The sequence below is a fragment of the Actinia tenebrosa genome, unplaced genomic scaffold, assembly GCF_029948245.1.
Source record: "Actinia tenebrosa isolate PJP-AT-01 unplaced genomic scaffold, QUT_ActTen_1.0 PGA_scaffold9__36_contigs__length_13948895, whole genome shotgun sequence".
Taxonomy (NCBI): Eukaryota; Metazoa; Cnidaria; class Anthozoa; order Actiniaria; family Actiniidae; genus Actinia; species Actinia tenebrosa.
This window is the reverse complement of record NW_028292586.1, coordinates 13,689,160-13,714,732: the sequence shown is the minus strand read 5'-3', so window position 1 is coordinate 13,714,732 and position 25,573 is coordinate 13,689,160. Positions and strand designations below refer to the sequence as shown.

The 25,573-nt window shown below is 35.9% G+C and overlaps 6 protein-coding genes across 8 annotated transcripts; 3 read left to right on the top strand and 3 right to left on the bottom strand.

Moving 5' to 3' along the window:
• Positions 1-215: 215 nt before the first annotated feature.
• On the top strand, positions 216-6,461 carry LOC116290208 (carnitine O-acetyltransferase). The gene is made up of 13 exons (XM_031697215.2): positions 216-409; positions 834-1,118; positions 1,735-1,907; positions 2,534-2,693; positions 2,838-3,009; positions 3,371-3,567; positions 3,865-3,965; positions 4,120-4,245; positions 4,549-4,671; positions 5,046-5,181; positions 5,350-5,412; positions 5,667-5,804; positions 5,980-6,461. The coding sequence occupies exons 1-13, from the start codon at positions 341-343 to the stop codon at positions 6,184-6,186; spliced, it is 1,950 nt and encodes a 649-aa protein (XP_031553075.1). The 5' UTR covers positions 216-340; the 3' UTR covers positions 6,187-6,461.
• Positions 6,462-6,871: 410 nt separating this feature from the next.
• On the bottom strand, positions 6,872-11,489 carry LOC116290187 (dolichyldiphosphatase 1). Its single transcript, XM_031697189.2, has 7 exons — positions 11,360-11,489; positions 10,856-10,956; positions 10,172-10,353; positions 9,884-9,994; positions 9,671-9,799; positions 9,346-9,435; positions 6,872-9,043 (listed from the first exon to the last, which is right to left on the bottom strand). The coding sequence occupies exons 1-7, from the start codon at positions 11,481-11,483 to the stop codon at positions 8,989-8,991; spliced, it is 792 nt and encodes a 263-aa protein (XP_031553049.1). The 5' UTR covers positions 11,484-11,489; the 3' UTR covers positions 6,872-8,988.
• Positions 11,490-11,554: 65 nt separating this feature from the next.
• LOC116290185 (uncharacterized) lies at positions 11,555-17,080 on the top strand. Its single transcript, XM_031697188.2, has 13 exons — positions 11,555-11,861; positions 12,110-12,161; positions 12,471-12,634; positions 12,786-12,913; positions 13,061-13,131; positions 13,270-15,113; positions 15,281-15,312; positions 15,449-15,505; positions 15,586-15,705; positions 15,794-15,873; positions 16,171-16,298; positions 16,370-16,493; positions 16,579-17,080. The coding sequence occupies exons 1-13, from the start codon at positions 11,703-11,705 to the stop codon at positions 16,692-16,694; spliced, it is 3,075 nt and encodes a 1,024-aa protein (XP_031553048.2). The 5' UTR covers positions 11,555-11,702; the 3' UTR covers positions 16,695-17,080.
• LOC116290188 (uncharacterized) lies at positions 16,999-20,254 on the bottom strand. Of its 2 annotated transcripts, none has more exons than XM_031697191.2 (5): positions 19,907-20,254; positions 18,089-18,307; positions 17,846-17,896; positions 17,410-17,577; positions 16,999-17,279 (listed from the first exon to the last, which is right to left on the bottom strand). In XM_031697191.2, exons 2-5 carry the CDS (start codon positions 18,269-18,271, stop codon positions 17,106-17,108), a joined length of 576 nt encoding a protein of 191 aa, XP_031553051.2. In that variant the 5' UTR covers positions 18,272-18,307; positions 19,907-20,254; the 3' UTR covers positions 16,999-17,105. The 2 variants fall into 2 exon arrangements, with proteins under 2 accessions (XP_031553051.2, XP_031553050.2); XM_031697190.2 differs by having other exon boundaries at positions 19,911-20,252.
• A 1,261-nt stretch (positions 20,255-21,515) lies between these two features.
• Positions 21,516-23,837, top strand: LOC116290177 (uncharacterized). The gene is made up of 5 exons (XM_031697169.2): positions 21,516-21,595; positions 21,935-22,089; positions 22,325-22,411; positions 22,705-22,872; positions 23,276-23,837. The coding sequence occupies exons 1-5, from the start codon at positions 21,580-21,582 to the stop codon at positions 23,441-23,443; spliced, it is 594 nt and encodes a 197-aa protein (XP_031553029.2). The 5' UTR covers positions 21,516-21,579; the 3' UTR covers positions 23,444-23,837.
• A 105-nt stretch (positions 23,838-23,942) lies between these two features.
• LOC116290178 (uncharacterized) lies at positions 23,943-25,521 on the bottom strand. Of its 2 annotated transcripts, none has more exons than XM_031697170.2 (3): positions 25,340-25,521; positions 24,712-24,802; positions 23,943-24,330 (listed from the first exon to the last, which is right to left on the bottom strand). In XM_031697170.2, the coding sequence occupies exons 1-3, from the start codon at positions 25,493-25,495 to the stop codon at positions 24,104-24,106; spliced, it is 474 nt and encodes a 157-aa protein (XP_031553030.2). In that variant the 5' UTR covers positions 25,496-25,521; the 3' UTR covers positions 23,943-24,103. The 2 variants fall into 2 exon arrangements, with proteins under 2 accessions (XP_031553030.2, XP_088881328.1); XM_089025202.1 differs by having other exon boundaries at positions 24,276-24,407.
• Positions 25,522-25,573: the final 52 nt, after the last annotated feature.

Genomic DNA, 25,573 nt, shown 5'->3' with positions numbered 1-25,573 from the left:
GGGTATGGTTTGATTAATATCCACGTTTCAGAGATCAAAGTCCGAAAAGCTTTTATTGTTTACGATCAATATTCCTTAGCATCTTTCACACACTGTCACTTCTCTTGCAAGTTATTACATCGCATTTAGAAACCATTTCAAGATCATTTATTGTTCATTTATTTTTAAGATCTGTCAGTAGGTAGAGCGCAAGTAGAGGGACTGGAATCCAAGGTAATGCATCTTTCCAACATGGTTGCTGTTGTCTAGTAGCGTTTTGATAAACATCTTTAGCCACGAAATTCTGTTGTCCCCCGTGTATTTTGGACATTCTGGTGTAATCACAGATGAATAAGACATAATGATTTCATGTTTCAGGTTCTGCAATAAGGCCCACATGCTTGGTATTATCTCTAAACAGCTACTCAAGGTACGTACTGTACAGTAGCTTGTTCATCAAGGCCTTCCATCTAAGTTTCTGGTTAAAGTTGGATACTAGATTATTGCTCCTACAAATAGTCACCCTTTTATGAAATTAAAGCAGATACAAAAGATGAATAAATAATATGAATAATATCTTATAGTTTAGTTTTTATGTGTTGGTCACGGCATGTTATTTGTGCAAAGCTAACCCACTACCCATTGAGATGCACTTTGATCATCTTTAGTAATAATAACGATAATAAAAACTTTGAACTAAATTTTTGAACTTTTATCTGATGAACTTTGAATTATTGCATTGGGTAATAAATTTGCTTCACTTCTGGCCTAAGGTACATTATTGTTACACCATCCCTGTGAGCTTCTTCGTATTTTCATTCTTCATGTTTTGCGCTCTGTTTTCATTCTTGAAGGACACCGTCACAATGCCGAGATTAATCTTATCCAACACAGCTAAGGTTATTCCTCGGCGCTATATGTATCATAGTATGAAGGCACTAGAAGATTCTCTTCCGAGATTGCCTGTGCCTTCATTACAACAGACGATGGATAAGTATCTTCAAGCAGTAAAGCCACTAGTGGATGAAGATGATTATAAAAACACCAAGACCCTTGTGGAAGAATTTAGAAAGCCTGGTGGTGTTGGAGAAAAGCTACAAGAAAGACTTTTAGAAAGGGCCAAGTTTACTGATAACTGGGTAAGTTTTATTGAGATAAACCAAGGAAGATAATAGGTTATATCAGTTTTCATTACAAGGAGAAATTAAGTGTATGGTACAGACTACAGAACTTAGACAGTAGGACATGTCATGACACCAAAATGGCATCCCACCGCATTCCACTGTCTCTTTCCATCAGGCATTGCAGTCTTTTTTGAGTAAATGGTTTGGGATATAATACTGAAGTGTTCAATATGCAATGCTTTCTTGGTACACCATATAATATCCCACTTATCACTTCATGGTAAGCCCATTCCATGTGCACTTTCATGTGTACGCTAAGTGCCTCACGGGATATAACACGGCTGTATAACAAGGCAACATAAATATATAAAGTGTGTGGTAGGAATAGGTCCTAAGGAATTATATAATCCTGAGGGGCGGGTGTAGTATTTAAGAACAGAGCCATGTTTGGGTGAGTTTTGGGGGTCTCGGCAATTACAAGTAAAGTGTTGCAGGAAATCAGAAGATTCAGATCCTGAGAAAAGTCTTGTTCTGGGGTCTCGGCAATGACTTAGCCGACTGAAAAATGAACCAAGCACAAAAGAAAAGTTAACACTGTTTTATAACTAGTATGTATTTGTTAATATTTCAGCTTGCACAATGGTGGGATGACAAAGGTTATCTTGAACAAAGAGTACCACTAGTTGTTTACTTCAGTCCAGCTGCTACTTTCCCTAAAGAGAATTTCACTGAAAGTCTGAGTTATCTCAAATACACTGCAAGACTGATTTCAAATGCACTTAAGTTTAAAGAGGAAATTGACAGGTATGTGGTTTACCATATTACACAATTTAATTAGTTCATCTTTAATTCCCCTCTAACTATGCCATGCAACTTCCACTCCCAGTTATAAACTAAGTTTAGGAAAGTACGTATGATTAGTGCAACATGAGTAGTTGCATGCCTTGCACCAGTGAAACCTGGAATGAATTCCTGTGCTCATCGTACATGAGAAGTGTTGTATTCTAGTAGTAATAATATAACAGTAATGATAAAAAGGTAAATTATACACCGTGAAAAAAGATGGAAAAACTTACTGACGTTTCTGACGCTAGTCCTTCGTCGGAGTAAAAGAGCAAAAGAGACTCTTTTACTCCGATGAAGGACTAGCATCCGAAACGTCAGTAAGTTTTTTCATCTTTTTTCACAGTGTATAATTTACCTTTTTATCATTACTGTTTCATTAGAAACACCTGATGCAGCTCACACTAGTTTTTAGCTAGTCACATCTTCTTAGTAATAACATAGCTCTGCTGTGCAACAGCAACAACAACTGGCTTTTCCCCCAGTGTTCCCATAACTTATCCTCCCTCTGCAAATTAACAGTTCTAAATGCTGATCAGAAAAGAGATTGGATCATTGTTTGGAATAATTCTTTATTCTCTCTGTAGTGAAACTATTTCTGTAGACATGGCTGGTAAGGATCCTTTGAGTATGGTTCAGTACAAGCTTCTCTTTGGTGGTACAAGGAAGCCTCATGCCTCCAAAGATGAGTTTGTTCTTGCTCCCATAGAAAAGTCAAGGCATATCATTGTTGCCCACAGAAATCAGGTACTTCAATTTATATTGGGGGGGGGGGGGGGGGGGGGGGGAGAGGAAAAGAGGGGGAAGGAGGGGTGTTTGCCCTCCTTGCTACACCCCTGAATGAAGAAAAGTATTATAACCATTTTCTGATGACTGTACATTTGCACATAGTTTTATTCCATGGAAGTTTACTACCCAAATGGAAAGCCCTTGAATGAAGGTGATTTGATGGCTCAACTAATGGTCATCGTCAGAAACAATGATCCTTTAGAAGAGCCTGTAGGAGTATTGGGAACTACTGATAGGACAACCTGGGCCCATGAGAGAAAGACCCTAGAAAAAGGTAAACCATTTCTTTTGGATTGCTTTTTATTCACTTTAGTTGTACATTGTCAAGTATAAACTATTTGTCATTTATCTCTAGGAGAAGCTGGTTCTGTCACATTTGTTTATCTGTTGCATTCATTACTTTTTTTCTCTTTCAAGTTTCTGTCTTCAAGAAGTCAGACATCAAAATGTTTGAAATAGTGAAGCATTTAGATTTTTATAAAGCCTTATATGTTTTCTTTTCTTACGGATATCTTTGCAAGCAAAAACTTTAAGAATATTGACTCTAATATATACATGTATATATATATATATATATATATATATATATATATATATATATATTGATTTTATTATTATTATATTCTTACCTGAAGATAAAATAAACAGATCAAGCTTGGATATAATAGACTCTGGTCTGTTTGTAATCTGTCTGGACAAGCCACCAGTCCCATCAACACAAGCACCTAGTATAATGGAAGATGCAACTCATTCTATATCTGCAAGACAGTGTCTACATGGTGATGGAGTAGAATCTAACAGTCTCAACAGATGGGTGGATAAAACCAATAATGTATGTTTTTGTATGGTAATTAAGGTATACATACATGTACGCTATGCAAGCCAAGCCATTAGGGTACACCATCCCTACACCCTACTTCTTGTTACTTTACAGTGCTCATAAATAAATGTGTAATGGCACTTTTCCCTCAAATCAAAATATTGTTGATTATGTCATTATGCTACTGATTCTGCTCTCTTCTGATTGGCTCCAATTTTCACTTGAAATTCTGATTGGTTAACATTTTATGTTAAGCCTTTTAGTGGGATACATTAGTACGGATTTCTAATGTTTTGTTGTGTGTTGTAGTTCTGTATCAGTGAAGATGGACATGTGGGTTGTCTGTATGAACACACACCAGCTGAAGGACCAACGATTGCTCGTGTCTGGGAATATACTGTAGCTAACAGGTACCTACTAGTGACAATGTGTCATTTGTTGGGATTTGATTGCACTTTTTTTACTTTCCTTACCCTTAATTCTCCATCTAACCCTATTGTTTTTTATTGGATTCAGTTATAACTTTCTGTAAACTCTGTTAACTAAGTTCACTCAATGTTTTAGACATGGCTATGAATCCATAAGTCCTAGTAACTCAATAAGTCATCTTACTCCTCCTATTAAACTGAAGTGGAAGATAAGGAGCTCAACCAAAGAAGCAATTAAGAAGGCAAAGTACCAACTAGAAAGGTATACAAGTCATAAAATTATAAAACAATTCATTGAAAATCCTCTGATATTTTTATTTTAATTCCAGCATGATATATATTCATGTATTCAATAGATATGATGTAACATTGATAGTACATGTGTATACACTGATGTACATACATTTCTGGCATAAGATAGTAAGAAATCTACCAAAAATTAGCGGTGGTTGGGTGTTACGAACACACACAGATAACTGAGGAATCCAAGTGTAATGAGACTTGCTATTTATCATAGAATATGGGTCATAATTTTCTTTCTTCCTTTTCTCATTTTTATTTTCAGTTTGGTAAGGGATTTAGATGTGCGTTGCTTTAAGTTTGATCATTATGGCAAAGATTTCATTAAGAAACACAAACTGAGCCCTGATGCTTGGATTCAGATCTCCTTTCAGCTTACTCACTATAGGTATGGATGAGTAAATTATTTCGGTCATGTGATTCTATTAAATATATTCCTGATAAAATCTCATGATGGTGTTACAGCATTTCACCTCTGTGGTCATGGGTTTCATTCTGATAGTTAGGTTATTTCCCATAGTACAGCACAGTCTCTTTTGTTAGGTTAGGTTTTATTGTTTGGAAGACCAATCCATTGTCATTTTAATCCTGTGTATTGTTTTTTAAACCAATCATAAACTCATTCCAGTTGTAAATACAGGTGGCTCACTTGTTGGTTCCCTCTTGTGTTTAGAGGGTTCTTTGTTCTTCAGTTTGGTTACTTGTTTTTGAAGTAATGTCACTGACATTATTCCAGTTATGACTTTTGTCTTCTCTGTGCAGGCTTCATGGTCAACTTGGACCGGCTTATGAAACTGGTGCAACAAGGAAGTTCAAGCTTGGCCGCACTGAAACCATCCGATCAGCCTCTGTACCTACTCTAGAATTTGTACAAAGCATGGCCAATCCCTCTTGCTCGGTGAGAATGTCTTACAGTTTCTCTATGATTTTGATTTCCACTCTCACAAGTCATGTGACATTTTGTAAGAGGAAGAGTGGATATTTCATTTTTCATACGATTGACTGGTTTAGTTTTACCATCTATGCAAGAAGGCAATTTTGTTAATTTGCATTTTCTTTTCTACAGAATGCTGAGCGCCTGTCCTTTATGCGTGCCGCAATAAATGCACATACCACTTACACCAAGGAGGTAATTAATTTGAAAGAGAATAACATAGAGCAGGTTTTGTATGCATCTATTTTAGCCATCATTTTTCAAGAGGGTAAAGATGTATATATCTAACATACAGCTAAGATCAAATTAGAATTGTGGGTTTTCCCAAGGGAGAAAAATATATCATGTCATATCAGTTCCACATCATGACAGCCATGTGCCAGGATTTTATTTTCTTTGTCATGAAATCTGCATGGCTTTATAAACATACTTTGATTGTTTATGAACAGGCTATAAATGGCCAGGGCATTGACCGCCATCTCCTTGGCCTGAAACTGATAGCCCTTGAGTCAGGAATGAATGTTCCAGAGCTATTTATGGATAGTACTTATGCATACTCACTACACTTCAAAATATCAACCAGTCAGGTAAGTGTATGTCTTTCATTCTGTGAATGCTTGTGTATGATTTCATGTATTCATTAATTCCATGCCTAACCTTAAAAAACATTGTAAATTATCATTGCAATGAAATTCCCAGTTGGTTGGGCACAAGGTCTTCACACAAAGTTCCCACCTCTAACTTCCCCTCTGTTGCATTTAGGTGCCATTCAAGGAAGAAACATACCTCCTGTTTGGTCCTGCTGTTCCAGATGGGTATGGTATCTGTTATAACCCAGGGCTGAAAAAACTGATGTTTGGCGTTACAACGTACAACAGTAACCCTACGACCAACTCTGGTCACTTTGCATCATGTCTGCAGAGAAGTCTGGATGACATGCAGTTACTAGTATCTAAATCTAAACTGTAAAGAATTGTTGCTAAAAATCCCTCAGTTCTTAGCAAGTACTTATAATAAATAGCAAATCATGTTGCTAGACAGTCTATATGGTATTGTGAAAAAGACATGGCTGCCAACATGAATTAATCCTTGGTTTTCTGTTTTTGATCATTAGCAACCTTGCATGCTATAGTGGAGGAATAAATTATTTTAGACTTTAAACACCTGTTTTTTGGATACTTAATATATTAACTGTACTTAAATATTATATTAAGATGTAATAAAGAGGTAAAGATGTTATTCTAGTGAGTATACAGTCATTATATTTGTCAAAAGTAGCACATTATCTTTCAGACTGGGCCATAAAAAGCATGCAGGTTTTTTCCATCTATTTTTATACAACTAAAGTCTTCTGGGGACAAATTGTAGACAAATTGGCCATCAGTTGGTGTCATCATCATCTATCCCCTCCTACGCTGCGAGCAGAGTGTCCTTTTAACTCCTCTACTAATAGGAGACTCGCAGGTAACCCCCTCCCCACTCTCTCCCCACTCATATACAAATGGCTCCTTACGGCTGCTGTTGCATCTGTGTTATGCTTGTCTTCACATTATTTTCCCACCACGATAACCACCATTTCTTCCATGGAATTTCATTTGCAGTTACAAATGAAGTGTATCAAGGAATTTACAACAAAGAAGTGAAAGACAACAAGTTGAGAGTAAGACAATCTATTAATTAAGTAAAAACAACTAATAATTTCAGAAACTTAGAGTCTAATTAAAAAAATGACTATAATGAATATCTATGTAGAATATAGTTACCCTCCCAACCCCTTCTGAACTTAGATTTTATCACTAGGGGACGAGGGATAATACCTTTACTAATAAGATAATTTTTCTATAATGTTTCTTGATTAATTCATTCATTCCTAATCTTTAATATGTTATTAATGATCGTGAAATAATGTGGACTACACATGTACTTTGACAACAGCTGGGATGTGGGATTCAGCAACTGGTTGCACAGTGTATTGTCATTTGTTCATTAGAATTTAAAATAGATTTCAGATGATGTACAGCAATTCCTTTCATGGTAAGAATCACTGCAATACTGGATGTCTAGAAAATGCCAGATATTGATAGGCCTGTACACTTTTCCCTATTCAATATTGTGTCATTCCCTTGGGTACTATTCCTTTGTTTACCATAGATAACATGCAAATGAACAGTCTGTATTTCAAAGAAATGATACATGGGCAGGCCATGATTAGCTTAGGTAATAGAGTGTTTTCAAGTGACGTCACATCGGCCATGTTGGTGTACCAAAACAATACATTTTCTATCCTCTGGGAATTGAACTCTATTTTTATGCAAAAACTGTGCAGAAAGTTTCTCTTGTTTGGTACACTAATATGGCTGTCACGTCATGTGAGTGAAAACGCTCATAATCATTAATGGAAAAGAATTAAAGGAAAATAAATGTGCATTTGATGGAAGTTGGCTTAATACCACAAGTGGTTAGCATGAGCAGTATAAAGTGACCCTTACATCAAATACAAGTGGTACAGTATTTTCATTAATTCTTTGAGAACTAAGATGGTATTTCCTATTAATAACACATCTTCAAAAAATCTGTTTATGATATATAAATTGGCAAAAATATTTGGTAATCATTCAAACTGTGCATGTAAGGAATTAATTGCACCAATTAATAGGAATTGACAGCCAATCAACCAATCAGAAACAAGTATTGTTGTTGATGTGTTGTTAAGGCAATAAAGCAATAGAGATTCTAAAAATAATGACTGCTCAATGGCTGGTCATAATGACCGGCCACATCAAATTGATCATTATTTGGCCAGACAAGTGCCAATTTTACCCAGATATTGGTCATCATTTTAATCTGGAAATAGGTTGGGAAATAAAAGAAGATAAGGCCAGGCAAGGTAAATAATAGAATCTAGACAAAACTTCAAGGTTCAGTCCATGCAACTATCCCTTATTATCTTTCAATCCTGGTGTGCTTATGACACTTCAACCAATCAGAAAGCACCAAAATGCACACTATCCAATCAGAGTGCATGCTCATAGAAGTCACTGAAGAGTCTAAATGCAGTTTGTTTTCCTTAATAATATTCATATAAATATCAATGACATAATAGCAGTGGTAGTATTTGGAGAAGATTGTTCCTATTTTCTCTCCAGACTGAGTCACATTTTTTTCTCTCTGCATCTCAAAGAGGAAACAAATTGACTGAGTCTGGAGAGAAAAGGGATTTTTAACAGTCTATATTTGAAGCTGTTTGCTTGCTGTCAATTTTTGAAAGTGAAGTCACTGTTCTTCATTCAATAATTGGTATTAGTACTGTTACATTTGAATTCCAATCAGCAATTTTTATCTCATTATTGATAATGATAACATGAATTCTTTGGATATTCTGCTTGAAGATTGATCAAAGAATACATCTGTGTGGTTCTCTTTTCTCCACAAGCTTGATGCACATTAAATTCATGAAAGAACTTTAAGACCAGCTTAGTAATCATTCTTCGATTCTCACTGCAATGAAATTTCACCCATAATTTCATCCATGGTCACAAATCAGATATGCTCTTTCTCCTGGTGCTGATTGACAAGATGGGAGGGGTTTATCTTCTGTCAGTATTGTTAATCATAATTCTTCATGTGGCATAGCTTTTCTATCACAGGTTCATGATTAAGGAACTTGATAATAGATGGCCATTCTTGTTCGCCAGTGAATTGATTGAATATTTTATAATCAATCAAGGTGCATCATCTGACTCTCAGACACTCATCTTGCTGTCATTTTTCTCACTGACTATGGGATTTATAGTAGCTGTTATGAGAGCCTCTCCTTTGCCGTTTCCTGTGAAGAAGCAATAGATAAATTTAATAAGTCGTTTACTGTCCTAAAGTCAGTCCAGATGGAGAAAAATTGTGCCTTCAGTCTGGAAAACAGACCGAGGCTTGGCTGGTAAATAACATATATTAAAATAACATCACATAATCAAATAATTATGTCAGTGAAAGTTTTAGAACACTGTAATTTTAAATTCTTTCATAATTCTTGTAAAGTGCCATTGAACTCCCAGAAATGGTGCTATATAGATTTTACTTTATTATTATTAGAATGCAGCCAGCAGTTAGATAAGATGATAGTTTAATTACCTGGTCTCTGCCCTTGATTGTGTGTATTCAAACCACATGACACTGGGTATGAGGGTTGAATCTCTTATCATCAAGTATTCTGCCACGGGCCTTGTTGACAGTGAATAAATACAATCATACTTAGCATTTGAATCAATTGTTTGTCCATAAAATCATCTTAGAACCAAATAAAAAGGGCTCATTCATATTTAAGAGTAGGTAGTAGAGCTTCCTGTGCTCTCATAAATTTTATTACTGTGATTAATGAAATATTACAAAACTACTACTAGGCAGCTACAACAGCTGGGCCTATTTATAATTATTAATCATAAACAAGAATATTTACCATGCAGTTATGACGGGGAACAATGGTGTTAGGACTGTCTGGGTAAATATGAACCAGGCCACACCCATAGCACCTCCTATGACGAGCCCTGCAGATATTTGGTTTATATCATGGTATCTCAGGTAAACCCTAAAAGTATAGTAAGAAAAAGTACAATCATTTAACTTGAACAATAGTTGTTGAAATTAAAATGAATTGTTCTAATCTCTGTACCTGCTGAATGCCACTGCTAGCGAAAGTAATATTGTTCCTGTAGCCACTGCATGCTTCCATAAATTGTCTAGAAGATCATCCCACATGGTTGTGGATTGTGAATAATGTAACCTTGAAAAAAAAAAAAGTTGGCGCAAACATTAGAATCTCCTTCATAGAATGAAACTGTTCAAGTCCGACATTAACTTTCTGCAACCTAACAAACTCCAGAAAATTATTTAAAAAGCAAATCAATTTAATGCAAAAAAAGACTTCTGAAGACATAAGTAGAACAAAAACACTACTTACCTACAATATATAAACAGTACCATATAAACAGCAAAAAAGCCCATAAATTGTGAGTGATTTGAAGGCATTCCATATGATGGATGTTCATACATATGATCTGCACATGGCCGTGGCTGTGCTAGTGTGTGCTTTACCACAGCATTAAGAATTTCATTTACTCCTAGACCACCAAAAAAGCTTATCTACAAAACAAAGAAAATGACATTTTATAGTGAATGCTATTTCCTTCATTTTACCACTGTTTTCATTGCTAAACACTGAATGATAAAGGTGATAGACTACAATCAATCAAACACATCATTAGTGCATGTAATTGGGCATGGTTTATTTGATTGACACACAGTCCATTTATCTGTCATGATTTTTGTCAGTGCACAGGGATGGAAACAGTGGCAAGACCGGAGTCCTGTAACAAACTAGTAAATACTGGGTTACATGTACCTAATGTGAAGTATGTGCATAGAAACATAGCCTTGTTTAATTGACTGATCAATTAATTGATTGACAGATTGAATCTTGGGGTGTGATGAGTTCAAAACAGAAGGATATAATAGCAAAATAACAAATAAATCAACAAGTCATCTAACATCAACAATTCTGTCACATACTCATAGAAATACAATATGCACATTAGAATGATTCATACGTATTTTTTAACATATTCTTACATAATTTACAACTTACTGTGTGTAATTCTCTACGAAATATGATTAATGTAATCATTCCAACAACGATATGAATAGGCATTAGACTGCACCATGCTAGAGCAAGGCCAAGATAGTCACCTAACGACGAAAATATACATCATTATAGATTATGACTCTCATGAACTTGATTATAGCTTACATATCCATATATAAATATCTTCATAAAGCTTACTTAGTAATCGCACGAGTTATTAGTTTATAAATTAAGCTTATAAATGAGCTACAGGAAAAGACAAAGAAGAAAATCTACAAGTAAATACCTAGAAAAAGAACGAAGTAAAACCCACCACGTAACCAAAAACGTTCGTGTTATTAGTACAAAATTCAATGAAAACAAGAAAGAAATACCAGTATGTTGAAAAAGAAGGAAGGAAAGATTATAAAAGAAATACAATCACTGAAGATGCCGACAAGCCTTCGGAGTATCGAATATTCAGTGAAAAACAGACCACAAAAATGAAGCTCAGGCGATGGATCTCACCTTTAGGATATTCTACGTGTGTTAAAGAAATGGGTTTCCATTTTGGATTGTCTCCAATATAGTCAAAGAATAGGTTATCATGGGATCTTTGGCAAGACTGCCTGAACGTGGCATCTGCCGCCATCTTGGATTTTTCCCAGCATGCCTTGAACTCTGTTGATCTTCCCATCACTCTTTGCGGGGTGAGTATAGCAACCAAAATGGCGTCCAACTTCAACCAAACCGCAACAGAAAATACTAAAAAAAGATATTTCGTATTCACTCTTACATGTTTTAGATTATTTTAGGAGGAAGAGAGATAGATTGATAGTGTTCGTGAGTTTGTGTAGATGTATTTTGCTAAATGGTTGAGAGACGGTCAAGTGGGAAGTTTTCCAAACAGTTTTCATCTCGTGAAACATCATCACCTGTTAGTGAGTTTGATGAAGATAAACTACATTTGGAGGGAAAATATCTGGATAATGGGTTAGAAATAAGGCCTCCTAGTGGCACTAATCACCAGGTATAGTTGTGGACTATTTATGTTATTATAGTTAACAAATATTGTGATCATGAACTGTATATAATTGAAGGTACATCATTTGTAAACATTTGAGATTTGCAGATATCTCAACGTCTGCAAAACTTAAAAAAAACTTAGAGAAATTAGCAATATTAATATTTTCTTAGAGGGTAAATAGTTTAACATCACAAATGAAAATATATCTCATCATTTATATCATCTGATACACATTTTTTGTTTTCTTTTAGCAACCTGGGTCACATTTGAGCATTGATACAAGGCTTTCAGAGCTCAGTCTAGGTAGGTCTTCAAACCCTTCCTCTAATTTTACAAGCAGAAATCTTTCTGTATATATAAAAGCATGTTGAGACTTATATTTGGCTTTGACACTTCCCTCCAACTTTGTACTTGGGCATGGGAACTTCAAAATTAGCTGTGCTAATTAGTACACATCAGTGTCCTTCAAGATTGTACTCTGGAATACACACAGTACTCCGGAACCAAGTGTAAACATTCTATAATTAAGCTCTAATCAGTTACAGTGAATGCCGAGAATATATCCAAGTTTGTTTTTATTGAGTGTCTTTTTAATATTCTGTGTATCTACAGTTGATGACTACAACGAGGTCAGCAATGGGGTGTTCTCTGAACCCTGTTCGTTTAGTGCTTCAAGCAAGAACAAACACAGAGTGCAAGTAAACAAGCCTAATTGCTACATATCCTCACCTTTTAAACAAGGATACCAAGTCCCAGCTAGGAAGGGTCCATTTAAGGTAGAGTATTATATTTACATTTGCGTGTTAATATCAATATAATAATAATGATCTACATGTATTGTATGAGTCAAGAGAGGCATGAATGGCATAGTGGTGAAAGAGCTTGCCTCTGACCAGTGAAACCAAAGTTTGATTTCAATTTTTACAGGTTGTTGATCCAAGTTATGAACTCAAGAATGTAACCCAAGAAAGTATTGCAAGAGTTAGACAGCAGTTCAGAAAACCAAAGCCACCCTCACAACCATCTCACTATACTCAGAGACTGAGGAAAGCTAGGTACAGATACACTGTCATCTCTCATTCCTTTCCTTACCTTACCTTTTCTTTTCCCACTTTCCTTATTCATTCACCAATTATTGTCTGTCACCTCATTACAATGTTTAAAACATTACGTTTACGATACTTCTTGACATATTTTTGCAGGCTGAAGACCACAGGTAGACCATTCAGTGGATCAGGTCCATGCATCCAGCAGTGCAAGGGAATTCAGTCAGGTACATGTGAATACTCTCTATATACATCTGTTCAATATATACGGAATAGTAAGATCAGACTCCATACATGTACCATCAGTAAGGCAGAATACCATGTGTCATGATATTCCCTGGTAAGATCTTCCATCTTCTTCACAGGTGTAAGAGTGACACACAACTCAGGTCAAACTGGTTTATACTCCAATGAAGTCTACTCACGTATGGGATCCCCATTCCTAAGACCAGGCAGTCCTACAGAACTCTTAAGACCAGAAAGCTCTATTCACTGTCCATCAAGGGCTTCAACTAAAAATACATCTCAAGAGGATAGTATGTCTGAGTACAGTTTTGATGCTGACGGTGCTAGTGTTGATAGCTGGGTTAATGCATACTCAAACTTTGAGAGGAAAGGTTGCCTTAGTCGTGGTGAAGTTCATGGCAAAGAACATGTGAGAGACCAAGACATTGTTAATTCACAATGTGGCAATGTGCAGAAAAAAGAACTTGAAATCCTTAAACATGATGTTGTGGAAGGAAATCCTTCCAAATTGTCAGAAGAGGAACGATTTTCAAAAAGACTTGAAGAATTGCATACACAAAACCAAAAAGAATCAATTGTTTTAAAAGAGAATAAAGAAAATGATAAAAAATACAGAACTCAAACTAATGATGGCTGTAAGCCATTTCATGATAATGTTGATAATGGTGATACGGACGATGATGAAGAAGACAATCAAAGAAAACCTCAACCTTTGCTATCTAGTTACCATAGCAACAGGTTGGGTAATGGACAAAATGTTACTTCGGATTTGAATCGTAACATCCAAGGAACAAAAGAACACAAAACTAAGACATCTGAAAACCGATCAACAAACTGCACTAATACTGAGTCACATTCTTCTATTGAGGATGATGCTCAACCCAATGGCTCAAGGACTGAGAATGGTATAGAAAATGAAGCGGTTAGAATAGAATCATCTACAAGTATTTGTTCACCCATCATAACTGTACATGTCAGGAAAAGAGAGACTATAGAAGAAACAGCCAATGATAACGATAATTTCTTGAAGAATCTTCCTCAGAACAATGTGGACAATAATGCTGCTGGTGATGCGGATATTGGAACTTCTAATCCATATCATAATAGTGTTGATGATGAAATTCATGGCCTGGTTGATGATGATGATAATGATGACTTAGATACAGATCGATTACCTTCAGCACAAATATGGAAAAATCTCGACCAATTAAATTTGAGCATGAACGCGCACCACAATATATTTGAATCCAAAAATCATCTTGACTTCTCCTTGAAAGCGCGGAAAGTACAATCCGCTGGAACACAGAGAAAACCACTTAATCTGAACACTAGCCAGCAATACTCTAACTCTAACAAAACAAAGGAAAGGTCTAAAGCATCTTCCGCTAAACTGAAAAGCAAAAATGATTCTAAGACATTGATGGATAAAGCTGAGTTATTGCGCAAGTATTTGTCTGAGGAGAGCAGAAGATTTTCTGCGGATTTGCGGTCAAAACTGCCTGGGTATTTTATGGAACAGTTTGACATCATACAACAAGGAAAGCTTGGAAATACGTCTTTGGAATCGGATGATGTTCAAGAGATGTTAGAAAAAGCGATAGTAAAGTTTCAAGGAGAAAAAATGGAATCTAATTACAGTACGGAAGAAAATATAAAAAGTGAATTGAATAGGAACGAAAATGACAGGGATAGCGCGCTTTGGGAATGCAAAGATTTTCAGGTGGATCAAGTAGTCGAGCCATTTAGTGATCCTACATCTTTTGGGGTGTTCTTTACAATGGATTCAACAAGTACGGACATGGAATCCATGTCGGGAAGAACAGAAGAGACGACAGGAGATCACAGTGAAAGCAGGGAGTTTAGTGATGATACGGGTTTTGAAACTATGCCCGGTAGTACGGGAGTACACGATAAACCGAACTCATACGATGGTTTTAGTGATGATGAGAAATCACCATTCAAGGTAAATAGAAAATCAAATGATACTAGGAAATGGTCTGGTTTACAAGTTCTTTCTCTCGAGGGAAGGAAAAAAGAAGCAAGGAGATAAAAAAATATATGTGCTTCCCATTTAATTGCTCTACTTGTTTGTTCCCATTATTAAATCAGAAGGTGTATTTATATTTACAGGCAGCTGATTGCAGACAACAACAAACGATCTCGTAAGTCAGTGTGTTTTCTGCTAACTAGTGTTTTACTAAAGACTTCTTTTAGATGTAAAAATTGATTTAAGTATGAGTTTCATGGAATGATTTCAAGTTATGAAACACTCAATGGCAAATGTGTTTATTCTTTCAGTGATACACAAGAAAACCTTGAGGTCATAGCCAAAGCTAAACATCTGACTGATCCGAGGTTGGTATGGACGCCAAGAATCACTATCATTCCATGCCATGCCTATAACACATGTCTATCTGTCTGTCTGATATTTGTAGTTCATCAAACAAGAATCATCTACCAGCTCCACATGAACCTTTGAAGTTTTACATCAACGCTAAACCTCCCGCGGGATGCCTGTTTTACTTCGCGTATGGTGTCGATATGAACATTAAAAGGTAAGAAGAATAAACCACAGGAAGCCCATTGTCCGTGTTGCTGATGATAATAGTCTGTAGCAAGAATGATCGACATTTATACTTCCAGGATGTCTATCTATCTACGTCGAGAGCATAAACGAAGATGGGGGGTACTCTTTGGATTTAGACTTTGCTTCAATAAGAAGGGTAAGAAACAAGCATACATTCTGCCCTACCTCCATAGTCAGCTAATACATACGTTTTTGAGCTCCATTGGCAGTCTTCTTGCTTACTGGCAAGTGATCAAGACTCTATATGGATGCGACAATACAATACAATAAACTTTATTTAACGAGGGTGACGTATTAACCCAGTGAGTTATCTAACTTACGGCCCTCAAAATATACACAGGTTTTCTTTGCTTGCTCGTCTTTGGGTATATATTTTGAGGCTTATACTTGATATATTCTCGATTCAATCTTTTTTCTATTTTGCTCCATGCAGGTTCATCATCTGACGCCGGTGGATTTGCGAACATAGAGTTCAGTCCCGGTAGTTCAGTAGAAGGCTGTGTCTACACACTAACAGATGCAGAGTTATCCATATTAGATAACTGTATGGGATATCCCAAGGTATTTGATACTGTATTGTCAAGAACACAGTTTGAAGAAAAATAAAGTTCAAACGTTTTTTCTTTACACAGCATTACACGCGGGCTGTTTTACCTGTGTGGATGTGTAATTCCTACCAGCCCTCCCTCCACGGGGTCGCCCAATACTGTGTGCCCGCGGTACTTTACATTGCTGAACAACAATGGGTTCAACCAGGTAAGCGGTGTCTATCATCATAATCCCTAATACTAATAGTCCTACTGTATATATATTTTTAATGCGCCGTCTTTTTTGTTCAAAGATGCTACTGGCGCCCTCGATAATAGCTACAGTGTAAGTCAGTGTCTAAAGGCAACAGATATATTAACACCAAGTTATATGGAATACTTAAGTCACCTTACAACCTCTGGAAACTAACTTCGACTGAGTTCTTGCAGTGTTAGGAGCGGCGTGCGTGCGTGGGTGTGTGATACGTGTAGAGTGTATTGTGTATTGTGTGAGAAGGCGTAAGTTTAGAGTGTGAACCAATGGTAATTGTGTTTTTACTTGGTCTGCAAGTAACGTTGGTGTTAGGTGTAGAGAATTGCCACATTCTTGAATTGTGCTTGTAGAATGCGTTACATGTGCGTGTCTTTAGAGTGTTACATCGTCAGTGAGTGTATCGCTGACAGGTTATGAGTGCTTTGCAATGAAGGTTAATATATCATGCAGTCGTGAAGAATACAACTTCAAATTATTTATTCATTCTTTTAGAAAAAAATATTTTAGACATAATTTATTAAATAAAGCAGATTTTTATCGCATCTTTTAATATAATCTTTATTCTGTTTACTTTCGAACGTCAATTGCGGCAAGATAAGTTTTGCCAATGATTTCAGCGAGTTTCCTAAACTGTGCTTTGATGGCCGCCATACTGTCACCAATGTCTTGGTATCGTAGGTCCTGGACTACACCGGGGCTGACGCCTCCTGGGAAGGGTGCGGTACCGTTAAGGTACATCTCCTGAAAATATAGAATTGAATGCAGTTAATGTACAACTCCTTATATGCAGTGCACTATATACAGTCATATACCCTGAACCTACTTCCTCTTAGAGAAGTAATGCATTACGCTTAAACGCTAATACACTTACCGATATCTTCATGGCCATGCACAGCGTGTTAATGCCACCTCTGTTAAGGGTTACGCAGTTCTGTATCTTTTGACTGAGTGAGGAGTTGGATGAATCGGGCCTTACTTCTTCGAATAACAGAGAATAGATCTGCAGGTCTCGACGATCAAAGGCAAGTCTTTGTGCTTCCTGTTGACAAACCAAGCATGACTGGTGTTAGTGGTCATCAAGGCACGTTTATGACTTAAGGGAACGCGGTAAGTAGCGAATTACTCTAAAACTATGACAGCGCTTTTTGAATAAAGAAGGTTGTGTATGAATATCTACAATACTGCGCTCATTCTCTTAGTTCAAAGTAGATGCACGTGACATTTTAAAAGAAATTTTGCGCATGCACAAGATTTATTGAAGGATAATAGAGCATGCGCAGTTATATAATACCGCGTTCAATACATACCATGATACCAGAGTTCATCACCTGAGATGTTTTATTGAACACTATTTTTTCCTGGAATTAAAGTGAAAATGCATCAGAATTGTGATCAATGTTAAGACGAGTGCAGAGTCCAGAGAATCTATGAGAGTGGTATGTGATTTAGTGCACTCGGTAAGCGCATCTTCAGCGATTTATCTTAAATGGTTTGGAAATAATTAATGCTGTTGCGCTGGGCTGGTTGTAATGATGAATATATTGACTTACAAACTGCTGCATGGTCCTGTAAAGATGTCCTGACATATTAGCACACCAGTCATCAAGGGACTGGTGATGAGTATTAGTTCCTGGTGGGTTGACGGGCAGTACTATCAAGCTACACCTTGCTTGACCTATCACCATAGCAACCATGATGGCTGTCCACATCTGAAGGAATGCTTTGCCTGACATAGTTCAAATCTTGTAACTCGTAAATATTCAACTGGTCTAAATACAGAAAGAAAAATACAGAAAAACGACTTAGTAAAGCAGAAAGTAAGAAGTCATTATATCAGTTTAGATAACTGGATGGAGTCGTTTTCAAAGTTTCACTAACTTGGCTGAAAAAAACTAAGAATCCTTTATTATAAGAGGGTCATGAGAACCATGTTTTTTTATGATATACCACAGCCAGTTGTAGCATTATTGAATCAGGGTTCACACTCGATGAAAGTCACTGAGAGATACCCAACAAATTGTTCATAGATCAGTTTCCATTGACTGTAGTCTTATTGATCATATAGATGATGCTTTGATTAAAATTTTCAAAACTAAAGTTGAACTGTTAATTTGAAAAGGGAACAGTTTGAAAAAGCTAGTCTAAGCTTTGCCTTGAATTGAGGAACAACCTGAAGGCCAACCTTGAGTAGCCATACTAATCTTTCTTTCTGCGTTACAAAAATCAAATACTAGCGATCTTAACCAAATTTTTTCTTTAAATGATAAAACTTGAAAGTTGTGTAAAACCCCGTTACGATAAAGTGCTCAACCAACACCCACTCACAGTATACCGGCCAAAAAGGATATTTTTTCTCTAAACAACTTATTGTTTATTATAAAAACAAGCTTACTTACCGCAGCTTTAGATAATGAAAAAGTTTTTCAAACTTTTCTGATTCGGTTCAAAGGGCTGTTGGCGTATTATTGTTGGTTTTCAGTATCGAATTTCTGTCTCTATTTATAGCAAAGCTCATCAACATGATCACAAAGTAAACTAAACTGTATAATAATCGGACTTGATTACGTCAAGAACTATTTGAACACAATTATCATCACAGAGGAAGAGATATGTTAAGTCTTTAAACGTACAGTGGTCTACAGTCCTAGTGTAGGATGGATATCATTCACAGTGTCTTCCAGCTTCCGGAATCAGAATTCTGTTAACTTTCATTTTAAGAACTTTTGAAAACTTTTTGTAAATTTTTTGACGGATTATTCGAGCACCCGGAAGCCGTGTAGATAGCTATTCACTTAATGTTCGGAAGAAAAAGAAATGGTATTAAGAACACGACTCTATAAGGCATAATATTTTAGATCCATTTCATGTATTAACCGGCATTGGCGATGAACAAACTCTCTTTGAATGCTTTTTTATCAAATGTATACGTATGTCTGTTTTAGTGTGAATGCTGTAAAGTGACCATCGATAGTTTTGTTTTACTGATAATCAGCATTTATCGACGATAGCCCAACATTAGTACCCTTGGTTCATATTGGAATCTAAAATTTATTCACATAATCGAAGCTGACAATGAAAAAAAAAATCATATTGATTCATTTCGGTATTTTAAACATGGGTATTTCCTATCATCAGGGAATTTTACCTCGTGTCTTTCTATACCCTTACAGCTTCCTGACTAAAGATCGAAGAAAACGGCCAAAAAAAAATAACGGAAGAAAAAGAACATTCGGGTAATACTAATTAACAATTATTCCCCAGGATTTGCGATGGAATTTTTTTTATATTTTAAATAAACTAGATTAGCGTAAGTAGTAAGTATAGAAATATTTTCTTCCTGTATCTATGAACAGTACGAATAAACTTACTTACAAGTAACGGGCTCAGTAAATCTGTTGTTTATAGCGGCAATCAAATCCAAATTCGATGAATCTGACTCGTTCTTGACAAAAACGTCATGTAAATATTCTTGGAAGTAAATAGCAAAGTAAAACGCCATTCATGAGACACTGACGACTGTTTGAAGGAAAGTTTGCACGAAGTTTTTCTAACTTTAAAAACTTTGTTAAAGTTGTTTGAAAACTTTGAAAACGTCAAGCGTTGTTAACGGTGTTTCGCAGCAAGCTGAAGTCAATGTTTATAAAATAAAGACATCCAAAAGTTTTTATTGTGTGGTCTTCAACCCACACATTAATTCATGAAGAGGTATATTTCGAGGAACTTGTGTGGGTGGACTTGATTAAACTTTTCTTGGAATTCACGGCTGACGGAGTTTGTTTTGTTCGGCAGTCCGTAAACCTTGCAGTATGATCCACGCAATATCAACTAATAAGATTCAAAGACACTGAATTATTCGTTAAATAAATTATGAAACTTCAAAAATTATCCTTTACGTATTTTCTTTTGTCTTTTTTTCTTTTTTTCTTTTTTTAAATAAAATGTCAGGATAAATGCGCATGACAACTCCAAATTAACCACTTCAACTTGGGAATGTTCGTTAGCAGCTTAGACTTCAATTTTGATTAACGATAACTCAAGAATTTTTATATAAAAATGATCTTTTGCACAAAGTAGGACAACGTGATTTGATTCGTTTTCGATGCTACGAATAAATATTTTCAAAACTTCCACACCTTCACGTTACTGGCACTAGCTCGACTATATTCCTGACACAAATCTAGACGCCGGTTCGACTGACAGTAACGGTGTTGCGTGAAATATCTAACACACACACCTACTAAACTCTATGTTTTTTGTAATATTTTACTAGGAAATATTATTTAAATATTTCCGTGAGCTATATCATGAAGCGAAAGACAGAGAAAAAGAGCCGGAAACGCGAGGGAAACCCGTGTCAGTGAGTTACAGATACAGTTTATAGTAATACAGAAGACACCGCAAATGTTCCATCTTGGTATTTTATTGTTTAAAAAATTATTTTGATTTGAAGTTTGCTTTTCATTCAGAAAAATAAAACCTGGCATTTAGTTGCTACAAACTATTATCACTGAAACAAAATAAACTATTTTTTATTATGTACATAACATACATGGCGATTGTTCTAAGTTTAACCCATGACACCCTCGATCACTACGACTGTACAATAATCCTACTTACAAATACCTACACTTTCTACTCGTAAAATATTTTGTTCGACTCCCCCAGTTACAAAATAGGCCTCAATGAAGAAATGAATGGACTGTTCGATGTATTTCTGTCTCGGGGATATTTTATTTTTGAAGCGGGGCTGCCCAGTAAATACACCGGAAGTGGATTCTATGATTCTTTGACTGGAAAATGTAGGAAGTAATCGGAAGGGGAATAATAATTTCCAATCGCACTCCAAGGGAATTTTTAGCTTTTTATCGCCAAAGGCTGCGTGGTAGTATATTTTATTTAGCCTATGACTATTTTTTATTTAGTCGGTGCGTAAGATATATATAATTATCGACAATGAGAGTATCATTTATCACTGTAATTCGATCAAGACACAAGAAATTTAACACCACGAAGATTTGGAAACTATTGAAAGAACTTGAAAATGGCCACTCGTTGGGGTAAGTTCATTTTAAAATTCCCTCCGTTTTATTAGTTTTTTCCCGGAATGTTTTCTTGATAGGATTTACTGTGGTAATAACAAAACGTTTTATAAAGGGTTGAGTTGTCAATGTTCATCTGACCACTCGTTTTTCGTTCTATTTGTAAAAAAGAATAATGTACAAGTTTTTGTTAAAACTATTCATTTTTTTATACAAATTTAACAGTTGTTGTGGCACTTAGCAATTAATTTTAATTATTCTGAAAAACAGATTATAAAAAAGTTAGACATAAAAAATTTATCTAGGTATAAAGGAATTTATTTCTGAACAGTTCTCATTCTTTGAATTTTTTTATAGTTTTCATGGTAACCATACTTGTCATTCTGTTGTGCGTATGCCCATCCCGTGGGGCACCCCTACGGGCTTCAGATAAGCCAAGACAGCTGTACACATTCGTCCGAGAAGAATCCTTCAGATTGATGCACCTTGTCAGCACCACTCACTTTGAGTTCGTAAGTATTGCTTCAGTGATTCAGGATTATTTAGTCACCGTGGGGGGGGGGGGGGGGGGGGGGGGAGGGAAGAAGGGAAATGAAATTGAAAGACCTTACAAGATCATCGTCATCTATTTAAATACTAATTTCAATTTCATTATTTTCAAAAGGAAAATTGAATAATTCTGTAATCAGAACTTATTTTGATACAGTAATATATATATATATATATATATATATCATTTTATTTTAGGCGAAGGAACGATTCAAGAATGAAAACTACGATCATTTCATTAGATTACCGGGGATCGAACCTGTTATGGATTATGCCGCTTTATCGGTAAGTACAGACTATTTATTATAAGATAATAACAGTGAAATGGCTTCCCGTAAGAACCGTTAACTTATTGTATGATGTACCATGCCGTAACACTGAAATGGCTTCCCATTAAGAACCGTACTTTTTCTATGATGTACGCATGCCGTAACACTGATATGCCTTCCCCTAAGAACGGTTATTGTATGATGTACCGCATACCGTAACACTGATAAAATGGCTTTACTTTGAAATAGTTCTCCATTAAATGGTTATCGTAACTGTGACTGTGTTGACGGAATTTCATTATTTAATAGGAGGAAGAATTTCTCAATGTACAAGTAGTTTTGTTCTACAAGTTCAAACAAATGTTTCAAGAAATCGTTGCCCACGAGTCCAAGATTACCAGCCCTGGCAACTTTAAGGATCAATTCCAAGAAATTACTAACATGGTGAATGATATCTTGGCGTGGCTTCGTCATATCGTAAGTATATAACGTAACATGTTTCACTTCATGCAGTCTTACAGCACATTACCCCTGCGCGCTCTCTTCTCTTATTTTCCTATGATAATTAACTACAAAAACCCCTGAAGTCGTATTTCCTGGAATTTACTCATTATATAAATATATATATATAATAATTTTCATTCCGATCCCGTGAAGTGATGCAATACGTATGCGATCCCAAGGCGCACTGCGCACTACAAAGTAAGTCGTGTTTCCTGTGTCATCGAGGATGGTGCATCTTGCAGAACGTTACAAGCATTTTGCGACATGACGTGAGGTAGTGACTAAAATTCACCATGCCTTATAAAAGACCCACATGACTTTTATAACTCTCACATAACATATACTACATTCTAATCTATGTTATTATCTTCATCAGCAAAATGATTTAAACTACCACGTGACGAACAGCATGCCTGTGTATCCCACCATGCAACCAAAGGCAACCCAAAAGGAGCAGGATGAGTGGACATTGATGGTGCTCAAAGAACTGATGCTAAGCCTCTTGGCTCTGGAGCGAGGGTCACAAGAAAAGATGGAGGCTTAGATAGAAAGGAATCGGACAAACCGGTTTAACCTGTTCATTGTATCAATGCACTATAACGTAGAGCACTATGTTCTTATTATGAAATCTACTGCAGCGCAGTTAAATGAATTATTTTGTACGTATTATTAAAGCTCGTGACATTCAAATACCTTCGAGGCAAAGGCCCCGCAATACTTAATGGCCCCGCAACACTTAATGGCTTCGCAACACTTAATGGCTTCGCGACACTTCCATGGCTTTCAACAGTAAAATGAATTCATATTTTTATATTTTTCGTGAAAATTTCTGAAGAAAAAATTTGTATAAGCAATAAAAAAGAAATATATATTTGTACAAGAATATTTTTGTATTCAGTCAAACCTGCATTCAGTTATAATGCATTAGTTTTGTAACAAATTTAAACCTTTTTGTAATAAAAGCAACACTAACATAAAACCGTGTATCTTCTTTTTTAATAGATTTATGGATTATTTAATAGATTAGTAAAATATTTTATCAACAAAACTAATAAACAATTTACATTAAAGTATATCACATTTTCTCCATAGTTACAATTTTTTAAATAACATCATTTGATTTGACATGTTTTGTTTTGCTCCTTATAAAGTATGAAATTATTCAAAATAAAAAAAATGTTAAAAGATATTAAATGGTCCAAAGTCACCATTGTGGTACCCAGCCACATCCAGTACATAGTTTACTATCATTACTATGAGTCTTGTCACAAGCTTCCTTCTGAGCAATGAATTTACATGGCAAGTCATTATGAGTTCCATCACATAAAGGTGGTGAGCCTGTGTATTTACATCCACAAATGGAATACATTTTCTGGGGAGTTTCTGGCACTTTCCATTTAAGGGACTTGAAGCCAGTTCCTTTGTGAGTTCCTGGACAAAGGAAAAGACAAAGTTGGTAGAGGGATGTTGAAAGTACCTGTGGAAACCCTCTAAATTTTATAGATGCCCTGAAACAACAACATCAGGACACAGCTAATTCACTGAATTAAGATTGTTAGGTTTGTGTATTGAGGAAAACCAGAGAACCTTGATCAAAACCATCCAATCAAGCAAGAGACAGAACTGTACTATAATGGACCTGAGATCCCAAAGGTGAAAGGCAAGTGTGCAACAGCTACTCTCTAGATCCTTAATTGATTTCCAATAGCCTTCTCCCTGATTCAGCCCCCAATAAAACCTTTTTCTCATCCCTCCTCTCATATATTACAAAGTGCACTTCCATTCAGGTTGTTATTGAAGACTTTTCCTTACCATCACACCAGGGTTGCTTCTTACTTAAACCACAGGTACACCATTTCATGGTTTTTCCAGGTTCCAGGTCTTGTACATCGTATGGACCATACTGAAAACCACATTAGATAAAGGATATGTTGACCAAGAGAATTCAAAATAATTAAGCAGCCAAGAAATTCTAAGATAACAAATTATAATGGTTCATTATGGCATTCATATGCTGTCCAGTCCTTAGGTAAATACAAACCCTCCCCCTCCTACAGATTTCAAACCCCGACCCCCCACCCCCAACCCCTAAGCATGATATGATCCCCTGTTAATAGATAAACTGAAAATAACTTGTAAAATATTAACCAAGTTTTGGTATACAAGAATATTCCTTAGACGATAATTATCTTTTTTGTAGTACATAGTATAAAATTTTGAGGATTTAATAATAATAATAATAATAATAATAATAATAATAATAATAATAATAATAATAATAGTAATAATAATAATGATGATGATGATGATGATAATAATAATAATAATATTGAATAATGATGATGATGATGATGATAATAATATTTATATTAACAAATAAATACATTTTTACTAACACAATCGAAAGCACTATATGCCATTCGTAAAGTAGAACACTAACCATTGCAACAGCAGGAAAAAGCTTTGGTTTATCATTATTCCCTGACTCTGATTTCCTGTCGATTATTTCCTTAGCTTCTCCTTCAGCATTAATTGGTATCTGATCTTGTCTTTGTTGCTTCTTGTTCTTCACTTCATCTTCACAGGAAGTGGCCATGTTTGATCGGTACGTATACTGAAAGAGTTGCGGGCACCCTGTGGTGGGTAGTAGCCGTGGTAAACTTGTGTTAGTTGG

What these genes read in the sequence shown, in the direction of transcription:
- LOC116290208 (XM_031697215.2), top strand. Translation starts at nt 341, where the DNA reads ATGATTTCATGTTTCAGGTTCTGCAATAAGGCCCACATGCTTGGTATT. An exon ending in TCTCTAAACAGCTACTCAAG is followed by an intron (nt 410 to 833) that starts GTACGTACTGTA and finishes TCATTCTTGAAG; the next exon opens with GACACCGTCACAATGCCGAG. An exon ending in TCAAAATATCAACCAGTCAG is followed by an intron (nt 5,805 to 5,979) that starts GTAAGTGTATGT and finishes TGTTGCATTTAG; the next exon opens with GTGCCATTCAAGGAAGAAAC.
- LOC116290187 (XM_031697189.2), bottom strand. Translation starts at nt 11,483, where the DNA reads ATGGCGGCAGATGCCACGTTCAGGCAGTCTTGCCAAAGATCCCATGAT. An exon ending in GTACTGTTTATATATTGTAG is followed by an intron (nt 9,995 to 10,171) that starts GTAAGTAGTGTT and finishes TTTTTTTTCAAG; the next exon opens with GTTACATTATTCACAATCCA. An exon ending in CTAGCAGTGGCATTCAGCAG is followed by an intron (nt 9,800 to 9,883) that starts GTACAGAGATTA and finishes CTATACTTTTAG; the next exon opens with GGTTTACCTGAGATACCATG.
- LOC116290185 (XM_031697188.2), top strand. Translation starts at nt 11,703, where the DNA reads ATGGTTGAGAGACGGTCAAGTGGGAAGTTTTCCAAACAGTTTTCATCT. An exon ending in GTGCAAGGGAATTCAGTCAG is followed by an intron (nt 13,132 to 13,269) that starts GTACATGTGAAT and finishes TCTTCTTCACAG; the next exon opens with GTGTAAGAGTGACACACAAC. An exon ending in ACAACAATGGGTTCAACCAG is followed by an intron (nt 16,494 to 16,578) that starts GTAAGCGGTGTC and finishes TTTTGTTCAAAG; the next exon opens with ATGCTACTGGCGCCCTCGAT.
- LOC116290188 (XM_031697191.2), bottom strand. Translation starts at nt 18,271, where the DNA reads ATGTCAGGCAAAGCATTCCTTCAGATGTGGACAGCCATCATGGTTGCT. An exon ending in ACAGGACCATGCAGCAGTTT is followed by an intron (nt 17,897 to 18,088) that starts GTAAGTCAATAT and finishes CTTTAATTCCAG; the next exon opens with GAAAAAATAGTGTTCAATAA. An exon ending in GCATGGCCATGAAGATATCG is followed by an intron (nt 17,280 to 17,409) that starts GTAAGTGTATTA and finishes CTATATTTTCAG; the next exon opens with GAGATGTACCTTAACGGTAC.
- LOC116290177 (XM_031697169.2), top strand. An exon ending in GCACCACTCACTTTGAGTTC is followed by an intron (nt 22,090 to 22,324) that starts GTAAGTATTGCT and finishes ATTTTATTTTAG; the next exon opens with GCGAAGGAACGATTCAAGAA. An exon ending in TGGATTATGCCGCTTTATCG is followed by an intron (nt 22,412 to 22,704) that starts GTAAGTACAGAC and finishes ATTATTTAATAG; the next exon opens with GAGGAAGAATTTCTCAATGT.
- LOC116290178 (XM_031697170.2), bottom strand. Translation starts at nt 25,495, where the DNA reads ATGGCCACTTCCTGTGAAGATGAAGTGAAGAACAAGAAGCAACAAAGA. An exon ending in TTTTTCCTGCTGTTGCAATG is followed by an intron (nt 24,803 to 25,339) that starts GTTAGTGTTCTA and finishes TGTGGTTTTCAG; the next exon opens with TATGGTCCATACGATGTACA. An exon ending in GAAGCAACCCTGGTGTGATG is followed by an intron (nt 24,331 to 24,711) that starts GTAAGGAAAAGT and finishes TCCTTTGTCCAG; the next exon opens with GAACTCACAAAGGAACTGGC.